The sequence below is a fragment of the Primulina huaijiensis genome, unplaced genomic scaffold, assembly GCF_012295235.1.
Source record: "Primulina huaijiensis isolate GDHJ02 unplaced genomic scaffold, ASM1229523v2 scaffold31169, whole genome shotgun sequence".
NCBI classification, from domain to species: domain Eukaryota; kingdom Viridiplantae; phylum Streptophyta; class Magnoliopsida; order Lamiales; family Gesneriaceae; genus Primulina; species Primulina huaijiensis.
In genome coordinates, this window is record NW_027357347.1 from 8,930 (window position 1) to 21,274 (window position 12,345).

At 30.8% G+C, this 12,345-nt stretch overlaps 2 protein-coding genes across 2 annotated transcripts; one reads left to right on the forward strand and one right to left on the reverse strand.

The window, feature by feature from the left end:
• Positions 1-509: 509 nt before the first annotated feature.
• LOC140967941 (2-methoxy-6-polyprenyl-1,4-benzoquinol methylase, mitochondrial) lies at positions 510-4,615 on the reverse strand. Its single transcript, XM_073428741.1, has 8 exons — positions 4,455-4,615; positions 3,699-3,825; positions 3,521-3,582; positions 2,936-3,091; positions 2,112-2,256; positions 1,412-1,483; positions 853-961; positions 510-730 (listed from the first exon to the last, which is right to left on the reverse strand). Exons 1-8 carry the CDS (start codon positions 4,555-4,557, stop codon positions 629-631), a joined length of 876 nt encoding a protein of 291 aa, XP_073284842.1. The 5' UTR covers positions 4,558-4,615; the 3' UTR covers positions 510-628.
• A 5,323-nt stretch (positions 4,616-9,938) lies between these two features.
• On the forward strand, positions 9,939-11,382 carry LOC140967943 (xyloglucan endotransglucosylase/hydrolase protein 24-like). Its single transcript, XM_073428743.1, has 3 exons — positions 9,939-10,357; positions 10,570-10,760; positions 10,978-11,382. Exons 1-3 carry the CDS (start codon positions 10,088-10,090, stop codon positions 11,345-11,347), a joined length of 831 nt encoding a protein of 276 aa, XP_073284844.1. The 5' UTR covers positions 9,939-10,087; the 3' UTR covers positions 11,348-11,382.
• Positions 11,383-12,345: the final 963 nt, after the last annotated feature.

The following is a 12,345-nucleotide window of genomic DNA, read 5'->3' on the forward strand; positions in this document are numbered from 1 at the left end:
GCCGTGATCGAAGAGTGAAAGGACTTGGAAAATGAGCATGTTTGAATTCACAGGTTCACTTTTTGCACATGAGCAAATAATTAACCAGTCGAGAACTCCATAAACCGATCAAGCCTTCCAATCTAAGCAAGCATCAGATGCAGTTTCAAGAAATCATGGAGATTCAAACATTGGAGGCTCGGAATACAAGGAAAATTCGGCAAGTGGAAGAAAAATGAGAAGCAAAACAATTGGAAAGGCAAGACAATACAAGTCACAATAATCAATTCTCGGTTTTGCATTATTTGCAAAAAACCAAATCACGAGTCAATTCGATTTTTTTCGGTTTTTGAAAGTTCATCTAAGTCATTGAGTAAACTTACTAAATACATATCGTATTAATTAACAGAATTTTCATCACCGCAACTAAAAATAACATAGGACATGGGACTTTGGAGCAAGTTTTATTACATTAATTTGGTCCATCATGGAAATTTGGGATCCCTGTAACATGCAAAGTTGCCTCCTCCTATCATAAATAATTTTCAAATAAATATACCGGTTATCATCACCTTTTCCACTAAACTGTCTACAAAAGAAAATGAAGGAACAAATGGGAGGAACCCAAGTTTGAGAAAGCGTAGAAAGCCTAAAATTTGAGCCCAGAATGGATGGCAACGACTCCGCCAACTAGATTTTCATACTCAACATTCTGAAACCCGACCTCTGCTATCATTGAGCCGAATTTTTCCTGCAGGTGAAGAGTAAAGATCATAAAGTATAAGCGTAAATCAAAAACCACTCAACAAAACATCACTTGACGTGCTCTTGTACATGAAAACACAAAACTTGTGGTAAATTCATGCACTCTACCTGAGTGGGGAAACGGCGAATACTCTCGACCAAATACTGATAAGATTCACGATCACCCGCAACTAACTCTCCTATCACCGGAATAACTGAGAAAGAGTAAAAATCATACCTAAACAGAGGACAAAAGAGAGCTCATATCATTGACAATGGCAACATATGCACTAAAAACAATAAAAGAAGGAAAGATGTGGCTTGAGAACAGATCAAGGCAAGTATATCACTGTTGTGTACGAATTTATAACTCTTCTCAATCATCTAATGCTTGTGAAGTTATGAAAGACTGAACGTCCGACAGGTCAACCTTTGATCAACCAGGACATAGATGTTTATGCCTAAAATTAGACTCTGGCTCTCGCTTCACATAATAGTTTTGAAGAATTAATCGCACAAAGGAATACGTCTCGAATCTACTTAGTACATGTAAAAACGAAAGAAAATACCAGGGGTGACATTGGAAAAGTTATTGCCCCTTGAAACCGATACAAGAGACATTATTATGATGGTGGGTGGAAAACAGGAAAAGGGGTCCTTCTGTAAGCTACAAGATCGAAATACTTACAACTCTTTAATAATTGGAAGTTCTACATGGCTCAGTTCAAGGCAAAGAAATCTTCCTCCCCGTTTCAAGACCCTGAAAAACACATCAATGACGTAAAAAAGCAGAATGGGTTCAATTTTCACTGCACAGAGAAAAGGAATAAAGACAGTAAATCATCCAGAAAAACCATGTACAAATATTAATGAATGATTTGTGCTTCTAAAACTTGGTATGATAAAGAAAATGGAAAGCACTCAATTCCTAGATATTGAGTATTTTCTAGGATACAGAGGAGAGCACGGCCAGCTGAGGCGGTTAACCCCCATCACCCACCAAAAAATAATTGCTTATATACCTGTAAGGTTTTCATATACTACAATTTGGTAAAATTTGACATTTTTGTTCCCCCCACGCAATCCAAAATAAGTTCCTGACCTTGCTAGAATAACTAGGCCTGATCGTGTGTAATTTTTAGTTAAAAAAAATATGGATAAAATATCAATAACAGTTACTCGACAATGAAAAATGCAGATATACCCCCCACTCAACCAACCTCACAGTGGTAGAAAGCTGTTGCTATAAAAGCAAGAGATTGTTGTACATTGTCAAAATATGCGTCAAATTATTGGATGGTGCCCGATTTACCAGGAAGCTCTAGGATATTAAAAAAAAAAAACTATCAAGTAAAACTAGAGCACAAAACGGAGAAAAGGAAGAAAACCTGAAAGCTTCTGCAAGAGCTTTTTCTATGTGCGTAACATTCCTGATTCCAAATGCAATTGTATAACCATCCATCGAGTTGTCTTCAAACTTCAACGCTTCTGCGTCTCCTTCAACCCAAATAAGAGACTTATCCTCTCCGAAACCTGAATGCATATAGCTATGCTCCTTTAGAATAACACACCTAGTTCAATCTTGGAAAACTTGGCCAATATGGGCACATCTCGATTTTGATATGATAATCGAAGGGAGTTGTATAGTTATTTGGTATGTAAATATTGTATTGTTGAAGCATATTAATATGCAACACTGAAAACCCAATAGGGAGTGAAAATCCTTTTACTCGACTGGAATTTCAAAAGGATTATTACATGCCCTTGAAAGCTGCTTTTTCAAGTGTAAGCAGCGGAATGTTCTGTCAATCGGGTCTCCCACATCCAAGGATAGATCAAGTAGGAAGCTCGGGGAGAAAATCGCTCCCTTCAAACAAAAATGTCTGAATTTCATATATAATTTTTATATGACTACAAGGTTTGGTTCCCCTAAAATTTATTTAATTGTATCATCTTGACATTCCTCATCCCATCTCACCCCTGTCCCAAATTCTAGATCCATCCCTGACCATTTCCATATGCTTCAGTTAACAGATAATTAGTTTCCTTGGATAATCATTGGTTAGTTTCAATTTATGAGCACCTCCTCAAACCTAAGAGCATATAATTTTTGCTTGAATTATTGAATTTGAAAACCCCCATCAGCCAAAGCTTTTCCTCATTATGCACTGTGACAAGTAAATAATAATCAAAGAATACAGCATCCACTCACCCCTCTCTTGAGCTCGCTTTTTCCCAACAGTTAACATATTGGAGTTTATATCACAAACAAAAATTTGAGTTTCTTCAGGCACGCTATCATCATGATCTCGCAAGGCTCGACGTCCAACATCGTTGATAGATTCCAGGATCCTGAAAGCAACATCCCCTGTAAACAAGAGAGATTTTACTCATGCCTTGGAAATAATAAAAGTACCAGCAGGTGCCAAATAAATTTTAAATTCCAAGAAAATACAATTTTCTCCACTCAAATGATTATGCATCGAGCTTAACCTTCAGGTAAGTCCATAAATCTTTAAAGACTCACAAGATATTGCTACAAAGTACCATCTCCTATTTATGAGGTTCAATTAAAAATAAAAACTAAAAAGAAATAAAAACTAAAAAGAAAAGAAAAAACTTGATACAGGCAAAACCTAAAAATTAGCGAGTGAATCTTACATGCACAGATGTAACAAACAAATATTACCCATATCATAATGTAAGATTTACTGGAATCCTATGTTCATCTGCTTCATACACATACAAATGTACCTAACAGCACTCAACAAACACTGTTAGCATATTCAAAGCTCACCAGTTCCACCCGCCACATCAAGGTGCTTCATCCCTGGAAATGGATTCAATTTGGAAACCAATCTGCGATCACATTTGAACAATAAAAACCCAATAGAGTTAGAATAAACATCATAAATTATTTAAAGAAAGAGTGAACATTGTAACTCGTCATCCTACAATCAAAAGAGAGAACAAACTTTTCTTTCCATAATCTATGCATTCCACCACTCATCAAATCATTCATGAGATCATAATTTGTTGCCACGCTCGTGAAAACGTTACCAACCAGCCGACTTTTTTCCTCCTCCTTAACTTCCTTGTATCCTGAAAAGAACATTAGCAATACCAAACATTCAAAAATTAAGAGTTACTGAGTGATTCAACATTCAACATGCACTTTGTTCCATTGCATCAGATAACAGATACACAGAAACCAAGTGCATCAGGGGAAGACATGGGACGGCCACCAAGTCAAGTAATTAATTTTTTTTAAAAAAAATCATTTGATTTTTCCAAGACTTCGTGTCTCCCTCAGAATGTAAGAAATTGACCTCTATCCTCCTCTCACCCTCCTGGGATAAATTTTCTGGGTCCGCCAATTAAATGCTGGATTACTAACTTTAAAATAAGCTGGATTAGCCCATTAGCCATTTGTTTCAACAGGTCCGACACAGGCGGCGAGCATAAAAACAAATACAGGCTTCACCAACCAAAACGCACGAACTCAATCACCCTCCCCCCGGCCCATTGCATCAACAAAAGAAGCAGAAAAATACAGTCCAGCACAGCCAAAGAAGATGGCTCGCAGCTCGATTAAGAATACACCAATCCATTAATTTTCAAATTAAAACATAAGAACGAGTTGTTGATCAATAAACAAGCACGAATAGTTACACAGATAACGACATTCTTTTCTGATTTTAATCAATAGCTCGAGCAAAAGAGATACTAACCAAAACTGGTCGAATGCGTGTGTAAGAAGGAGCAAGAATTATACAGCGGAACGAAAGTATGCTTCCTCAAGCCGCGAGAAATCGATCTCATGGCGGTCGCCATTGATGCAACAGACGAACAAGTTCTCTCTCTCCTTCTCTTTTTTCCAATTTAATTTTCATTTAAATCGTTCTTTTTCTCTTTTTGGTTAATTTCTTTGGGCCCTTTGAAGTAAACATCTGGGCTAGATACTAAGCTTTTAGCCCGTGAAAGCCCATTTATTTTTTAATATTTCTTGGTCATCTGCCTAATTATCTCCACGAGTAAAAAATATTTTGATACACGAACTATTATTAAATAAACAAATTGATATATGAAATATTGTAATATTTTAATTGTACATATTTCAACTAAAAATTCAATTTTACCTCCTTTCTAAATTGCTATTAAGTCCAATATTGTTATTAAATTCAAGTACATACACATTTTTTATTAAATAAAATTTTTAAAATTGTATTAGAATAAATAAGTATCATAACTTTTTTATAAAAAATTTCAAAATAAATTATATTTTTTTATCTATATATATCATATATTAATTAAATTATAACTTAATAAATAAATCATATGCAAAGCTATAATATATTTAATTTATATATAAAAACAAAATAAAATAAATTCTTTCATATTTAAATTATAATGCATATTGAAAAATAATGAGATTTACCATAACTGTTTAATTAAATGAATTACGCAAGTTTTTAACGTTGGAATTACACAAATTTGGACAATGAGTTAGATTCACGTGTCGGTTTGCCCGTGTCCTGAGATCCACGTGCGTCGGTTATTTTATCATTCTAGTAAAATATATTTAGTTGTATATATATGATTTATTTATTAAATATATTTTTATTAATATATAATAAATAAAAACAATGTTATTTTATCAATAAGATATCAGTTGAGTGTTGCACGGAAAGAAGCTCAATGACACGGTTTGAACATATAAATGACTTCAGTAATAATCAGTTTGGATATGAAATGAAAGCTAAAAGCAGTGTAACTGAAATGTAAATTGTATAAGTTTGTTTATTAATTTTCGGAGACTTAAATAACTCTTATGTCACCACATATTCTTCACGAAAAGATTTTCACTAGAAAATTTTGGAAATCACAACAGTTTGTGACAATTCAATTCAGTAGGTCTTACGATTGCCCAAGTGAAACTCTTGGTATCTCACATACTTAACAAAAATTGATCATTAAACTTTTACCGTCATATTACAAGTATTTCTACGCACAAAATATCCTAGATGATTTGATATAAACTTTAAGTGTGTCTTTATGAAAATCTCGATCTGTTTATCTCTTGATAGCTTGAGAGTAATAGATAATTTTGAAGGTCAAGAGAGAGCAAAAGACTGGTCGCTCACTTTCTCTATTTATATGCTTCGATCCAACGGTCGACAAAATAAAATATGATATCTGTTCCAAATGAGATAGATGTTATTCACATCGTTTTCCACATCAATGTCCTTTCTGACAATCATAAGATGTAGGTAGTGCTTGCAGAATTATGACATTTACAGGTAATCAGAGAGTGTGTCAGTATGGAAAATTTTATCTAAAAAATCAGCTGGGTCATGATCCTTAACAGAGTAAACGGTTAGTTTCATGGAATGTCTTTTGTCGAGCTTGACTGATTCAGTTGAGTAAGATCAACAGTTGGTTCGATTAAAGGTTATTATTGATCAGTTGATTTCGACAATCAGCTTCATTATTAAAATTCATTTTAATTAAGCTGCAAAACTTAATTGATTTAACAATACAATTTGTTTGTTTATTAATAGTTCGTGTATCAAAATATTTTTTACTCTTATTTAATAATATCGGTGTCATCTTACTTTCTAATAAACATCATATGATCATTTTAAAATGGGAAAAAAGAAACAAAATTTGCAACCATCCTAATTAATTGCCTATTATTTACCTTTAATGATTAGCCTTATCCCATACATTTGAGATGTTTTCGCAGTAGGGAGCTCGTGGACTCCCCGATCTTATAGTACAGGCCCTACCTTTTATCTTTTGGGCCTTGCATCCAAATAAATCAACCGAAATTGTTAGACAAGAATAAATAAATAAAAATTCAGCCGAACAAAAATATAGTCGATTTAAAACATTTACAAGAATAATGAAATAATATTTAAAAACAAATAAAGAAAATATTTTATATTTCTAAATTGTGACAATTAATTAATTCAATAAAAAAAATGGATATAACCAAATATCAACTCCAATCTACCTCGTGACATGACCTTGATCATAATTGTTGGCCTTTTAATTATATTATTTATTATATATCAAATAACCACATCCGCTTTAGGAGTTGGGAAGCCATAATTATTGCACTCCCGTCAATTATTAACCATAATTATTAAGTTTAGTATTGTTTTTTTATTACTTTTATTTTATTTATACAATTCTGTAAAAATTAAAATCATGTATTTGAAAAAGAAGAACTTGGATAGTCCTAAAATTAGGTCTCTAGCTTGTGAGACGGTCTCACGAATCTTTTTCTGTGAGACGAGTAAATTCTACCGATATTCACAATAAAAAATAATACTCTTAGCAAAAAAGGTAATATTTTTTCATGGATGACCCAAATAAGAGATACGTCTCACAAAATACGACATGTGAGACCGTTTCATACATGTTTTTGTCTAATCAGCTAATTATTGTGGATAGTGTAATGAAATTTGACAATATTCGATTGTTTAAATAACTAATATATTTGAAATTTCGAAAACAAAAATTTTTTTAAAAAAAATAAATATAAATTTCATTTCTGATATTTTATAAAATAAAAAGACGCCATATATTTACTCTTTTCAAATTATTTGATGCCAATATATATTTTCTAATAATAATAATAATATACTTTGTTATTCAAAATTTAAGCCACAAATATTAGTGTGGTACTTGTCCATCCATTGATGCCAACTGTTGCAAATTTATTTTAAAAAGTGTTGCCAATTGTTATTGAACACACATTTTAATCAATAACCATATGCAAAAATGACATTATTATTAGGTAAACTCAGCGTTGTTAAAAACTTCATCACATGACGTAAACTTCCGAAAAACTTAGATTTGATTAAAATATTTATCATGTCAAAGACATAACTCAAATGGTAAATCTTTACTAAAAGTTAAGACGGATAGTAACAGCTCAATTTTTTATGTTTTAAACCGTACAATAATTCAAAAGTAATGTGTCGACCGCTTCCACTCCTACCTAAATTATAAATAAAATGTATTTCATTAGATTTGGCATAAAATTTGACGGTTTGTTTCTAGCAAAATTGGTAGTTGAAGAGTTGTGATCTTCGATTATATGACAGCAATGGTGTGCCCGCCCAATTTAAACCTTAAACAGAGGCGGCTGACTTAATAACACGGTGCTTAATTAGTGATCATTTAATATGTACGCAAAAGTTAGTAAATCAAGCGCTTAATTAATATATATATATATATCGATTCAAGAAATAAATCTCTTGACGATATCATTATTATTATTTATTAATTAAAATTATGATACAACTAATATATAGTCCTAATCGCGATTATACGACGAAAAATAAAGTTATTTAACGATTAAATTATCGAATTATCCACGACACATATATGTGATATGTGTATACATTAAATCATTTAACAATGCATGTTATATGGAGTTGAATAGATATGATAATACATCGAAACGCCAGTTGTTTTATGGCCCCAATTACTGGATCTATGAATTAAGTTTGTAAATTAGATCATAATGTTTGAGACAATTAATTCAGATTAAGTCAAATGTTGTATTTGATGATTTTGATCCATGAATATTATTTATCATACTTTTATTTGGCTGCATAAATAAGTCAGATCGAGACATTTCATTAGTTTGTCTATTGATCGAATTTGAGATCGATTTTCGCCCCTTTTACTAGTGATTGTTCAAAAAGCTCGTGATTCGGCTCATGAATATTTTTAGATACCTTTTTGTCTATTTTTAGATCCGCATAAGAACACACATCACGTATATCACGATACAAACATATATATATTCAGTTGCATATCTCATAATAACCGTTTTAACGTGTCAAACCCAAAATTTAACACACTTCTTTATGTTAGATCTCAGATGAGTAAATTACCTTTTTTTTCTAGACAAAAACTTGTGTGAGGCGGTCTCATAAGTCGTATTTTGGAAGACAAATCTCTTATTTGAAAAAAATATTACTTTTTATGCTAAGAGTATTACTTTTTATTATGAATATCGGTATGATTGATCCGTCTCATAGATAAAGATTCGTGAGACTGTCTCACAAAAAACCTACTCTTTTTTCTAACCTCACTAATCCCTATCTTCTTTTCTCTCTGACTTCTTTCGAAATTTTACAAACTATCAATTCTTATTAAATATCCGTACAAATTATTATCCATAATTCTCAGGTGCATTTATAATTAGAGAAAAAAAACTGAAATAAGAAAAATGACATCATCATTTTATTTATATAAATTATGATTATTAATTTACACCTTGCATAATTCACTATGCATATATTAATAGAAGTAGCTAATCATGAAACTTGGACTAAATTTAATTTTACATGACAATATCTATAATTTAAGATTGGATCTTATCTTTAATTTTTTTTAATAATCCTAAAATAGTAATTTCACAGAGATTAGGTACCAATAAAAAAAATCCAGTAGTAGCTAGTAATGCAACTTGTTGTGAGGCAATGAATGCCGAGGCCTAAAAATCAAATCCACCATGTTACGTCCCAGCCAGCTGTGTCACCAAAGGACTGGTGCCAGTGCCACCCTTTATTCTTCATTTATTTCAATAATAATAATAATAATCAATTTCTATAAATTTAATTCAAAAAAAAAATTATTAATATTAATATTAATAGAAATAAAATAATTGAGATATGTAACATTCATGCATGCATGTATACAATATTGATAGCTCTCACATCATTGCATTAGCTGTCTAGTGGTCGGTTTGGTAGATGCCTCACTACACATATGAATAATGCTCACATTCACTCTACACATGATGAATCATGATCACAGATCCATACATCGTGTTGAATAAGTGATAATAATTTATCTACTGAGCATGTGAATCATATAAAAACATTAATCATCTAAGTAACATTAAGAAAACCTAGTCGCTCTTCTTAACAAATCCAATTCAACATTTGCATCCCCTCAATAGCTACACATGTTTCTTTTTATTACTTCTATCGAATTAATTGATTATATAATTATTATGTAAGGAAAATTAAATTGACCACCTTAAAATCATAAAATTAGTAGTCCCTTTCAACCAAAAATCTCATATATATATATAATAATAATAATAATAATAATTATTATTATTATTAGTATATTATGATAAATTAAGTTGTTTGCATTATATACGATATACGATTTCTTCATCCTAATAAAATGTACTTAGTTTCAAGCATATCCACCCAATCTCAAACCCCCACCGGACTCGGTCCAACAAAAATTTTATAAATCGACACATTTTCACGCGCAACACAAAACTAAAATAAACCTCTCCTAGTCAAGAAGAGAACAATCTCTTTACATGCACCACAAAATGAAGATATTTAGCATGTTTTTTGTGTTGTTTTTCTTCGTCTCGGCTGCTTTTGCCGGGGATTTCTACCAAGATTTCGCTGTGACATGGGGCGGGGGACGGGCAAGATCCTTCGACAATGGGAATTCGCTTACACTGACTTTGGACAGGGGTTCTGGCTCCGGATTCAGGTCCAAGAAACAGTTCCTGTTTGGGAAGATCGACATGAAGATCAAGCTTGTGCCTGGAAATTCTGCTGGCACGGTTACCACATACTATGTAAGTTAATAAATATCCATGCATGCATATGTATGTATAGATATGTTTCACTCAAATTTATAATCCACTGTAGAGCCGGCGAGGGAAAGTAATCTGGTGTTAAAAACACAACTTTTGACTCGCGAAATACATCATGTAATCCTTGTAGCAACGAGAAACAATGGATGATGCATCAGTTCTTTTACTAATTGTATTAATTATGTGTATTTTAGTTATCATCACTTGGACAATTCCACGATGAAATCGACTTCGAATTTCTTGGTAACCTGAGCGGGCAACCTTATGTTATGCATACAAATGTATATGCACAAGGCAAAGGCAGCAAAGAGCAGCAATTTTATCTCTGGTTTGATCCCACCAAGGACTTCCACACTTACTCCATCCAATGGAATCCTCAAAGCATCAATAAAGGCTAATAACAATAACAGCCACACGCACACACACACACGCGCGCGCGCGCGCACTTACTTGTACGTGCTTGTGTTCGAAAGCAGGGGGTAGATTGTGTGGGCGACTAATGTGCCTAAAATAAATTTCGAACCGTCTGGAAGTTCTGAAGCCTGTCCTTGTATAAAACTTGATGATTCTTTTGTGTAATTAGTATGTTCAATAAATTTGAACAGATTTTCAGTAGACGGAACTCCAGTGAGGCAATTCAAGAATCTTGAATCTCGAGGGATACCGTTCCCGAAAAGCCAACAGATGTGGATATACGCGAGCCTGTGGAATGCGGATGACTGGGCAACAAGAGGGGGACTAGTGAAAACGGATTGGTCAAAGGCTCCTTTCTATGCTACTTTCACGGGATTCAATGCTCTCTCTTGCCCCAACTATGCTTCATGTTCAACAAACTCTTGGTTCTCACAGTCACTGGATTCTGCTGCCATTGCAAAAATGAAGTGGATACAGAAGAATTATATGGTCTACAATTATTGCACTGATTACAGGAGGTTTCCTCAAGGGTTCCCCCCAGAATGCTCCATTGCATGATGCTAAAGATTTTAATGAAGTCCAAGATCTTTAAATTTTTTTTATGTTGTTTATGTTTATGCTTTTCTTCTTCCTTTTTGGGTTTGGGTTTTGGCAGTTGGGGGTGTTCTGTTTTTTTTTTTTTTTTTTTTTTTTTTTTTTTTTTTTTTTTTTTTTTTTTTTTTTTTTTTTTTTTTTTTTTTTTTTTTTTTTTTTTTTTTTTTTTTTTTTTTTTTTTTTTTTTTTTTTTTTTTTTTTTTTTTTTTTTTTTTTTTTTTTTTTTTTTTTTTTTTTTTTTTTTTTTTTTTTTTTTTTTTTTTTTTTTTTTTTTTTTTTTTTTTTTTTTTTTTTTTTTTTTTTTTTTTTTTTTTTTTTTTTTTTTTTTTTTTTTTTTTTTTTTTTTTTTTTTTTTTTTTTTTTTTTTTTTTTTTTTTTTTTTTTTTTTTTTTTTTTTTTTTTTTTTTTTTTTTTTTTTTTTTTTTTTTTTTTTTTTTTTTTTTTTTTTTTTTTTTTTTTTTTTTTTTTTTTTTTTTTTTTTTTTTTTTTTTTTTTTTTTTTTTTTTTTTTTTTTTTTTTTTTTTTTTTTTTTTTTTTTTTTTTTTTTTTTTTTTTTTTTTTTTTTTTTTTTTTTTTTTTTTTTTTTTTTTTTTTTTTTTTTTTTTTTTTTTTTTTTTTTTTTTTTTTTTTTTTTTTTTTTTTTTTTTTTTTTTTTTTTTTTTTTTTTTTTTTTTTTTTTTTTTTTTTTTTTTTTTTTTTTTTTTTTTTTTTTTTTTTTTTTTTTTTTTTTTTTTTTTTTTTTTTTTTTTTTTTTTTTTTTTTTTTTTTTTTTTTTTTTTTTTTTTTTTTTTTTTTTTTTTTTTTTTTTTTTTTTTTTTTTTTTTTTTTTTTTTTTTTTTTTTTTTTTTTTTTTTTTTTTTTTTTTTTTTTTTTTTTTTTTTTTTTTTTTTTTTTTTTTTTTTTTTTTTTTTTTNCACACCTGTCCGCAACATCTGCGAAAAATCAGTCTGTTTACAATCTAC

Bases quoted from the DNA above. Each gene is read 5' to 3' on its own strand.
- LOC140967941 (XM_073428741.1), bottom strand. From the start codon at position 4,557: ATGGCGACCGCCATGAGATCGATTTCTCGCGGCTTGAGGAAGCATACT. The intron at 2,257-2,935 runs GTGAGTGGATGC...ATATGCATTCAG, and splicing joins AAAGCGAGCTCAAGAGAGGG to GTTTCGGAGAGGATAAGTCT. The intron at 1,484-2,111 runs GTTTTCTTCCTT...TGTGTTTTTCAG, and splicing joins GCTCTTGCAGAAGCTTTCAG to GGTCTTGAAACGGGGAGGAA.
- LOC140967943 (XM_073428743.1), top strand. From the start codon at position 10,088: ATGCACCACAAAATGAAGATATTTAGCATGTTTTTTGTGTTGTTTTTC. The intron at 10,358-10,569 runs GTAAGTTAATAA...TGTGTATTTTAG, and splicing joins GCACGGTTACCACATACTAT to TTATCATCACTTGGACAATT. The intron at 10,761-10,977 runs CAATAAAGGCTA...AATAAATTTGAA, and splicing joins CAATGGAATCCTCAAAGCAT to CAGATTTTCAGTAGACGGAA.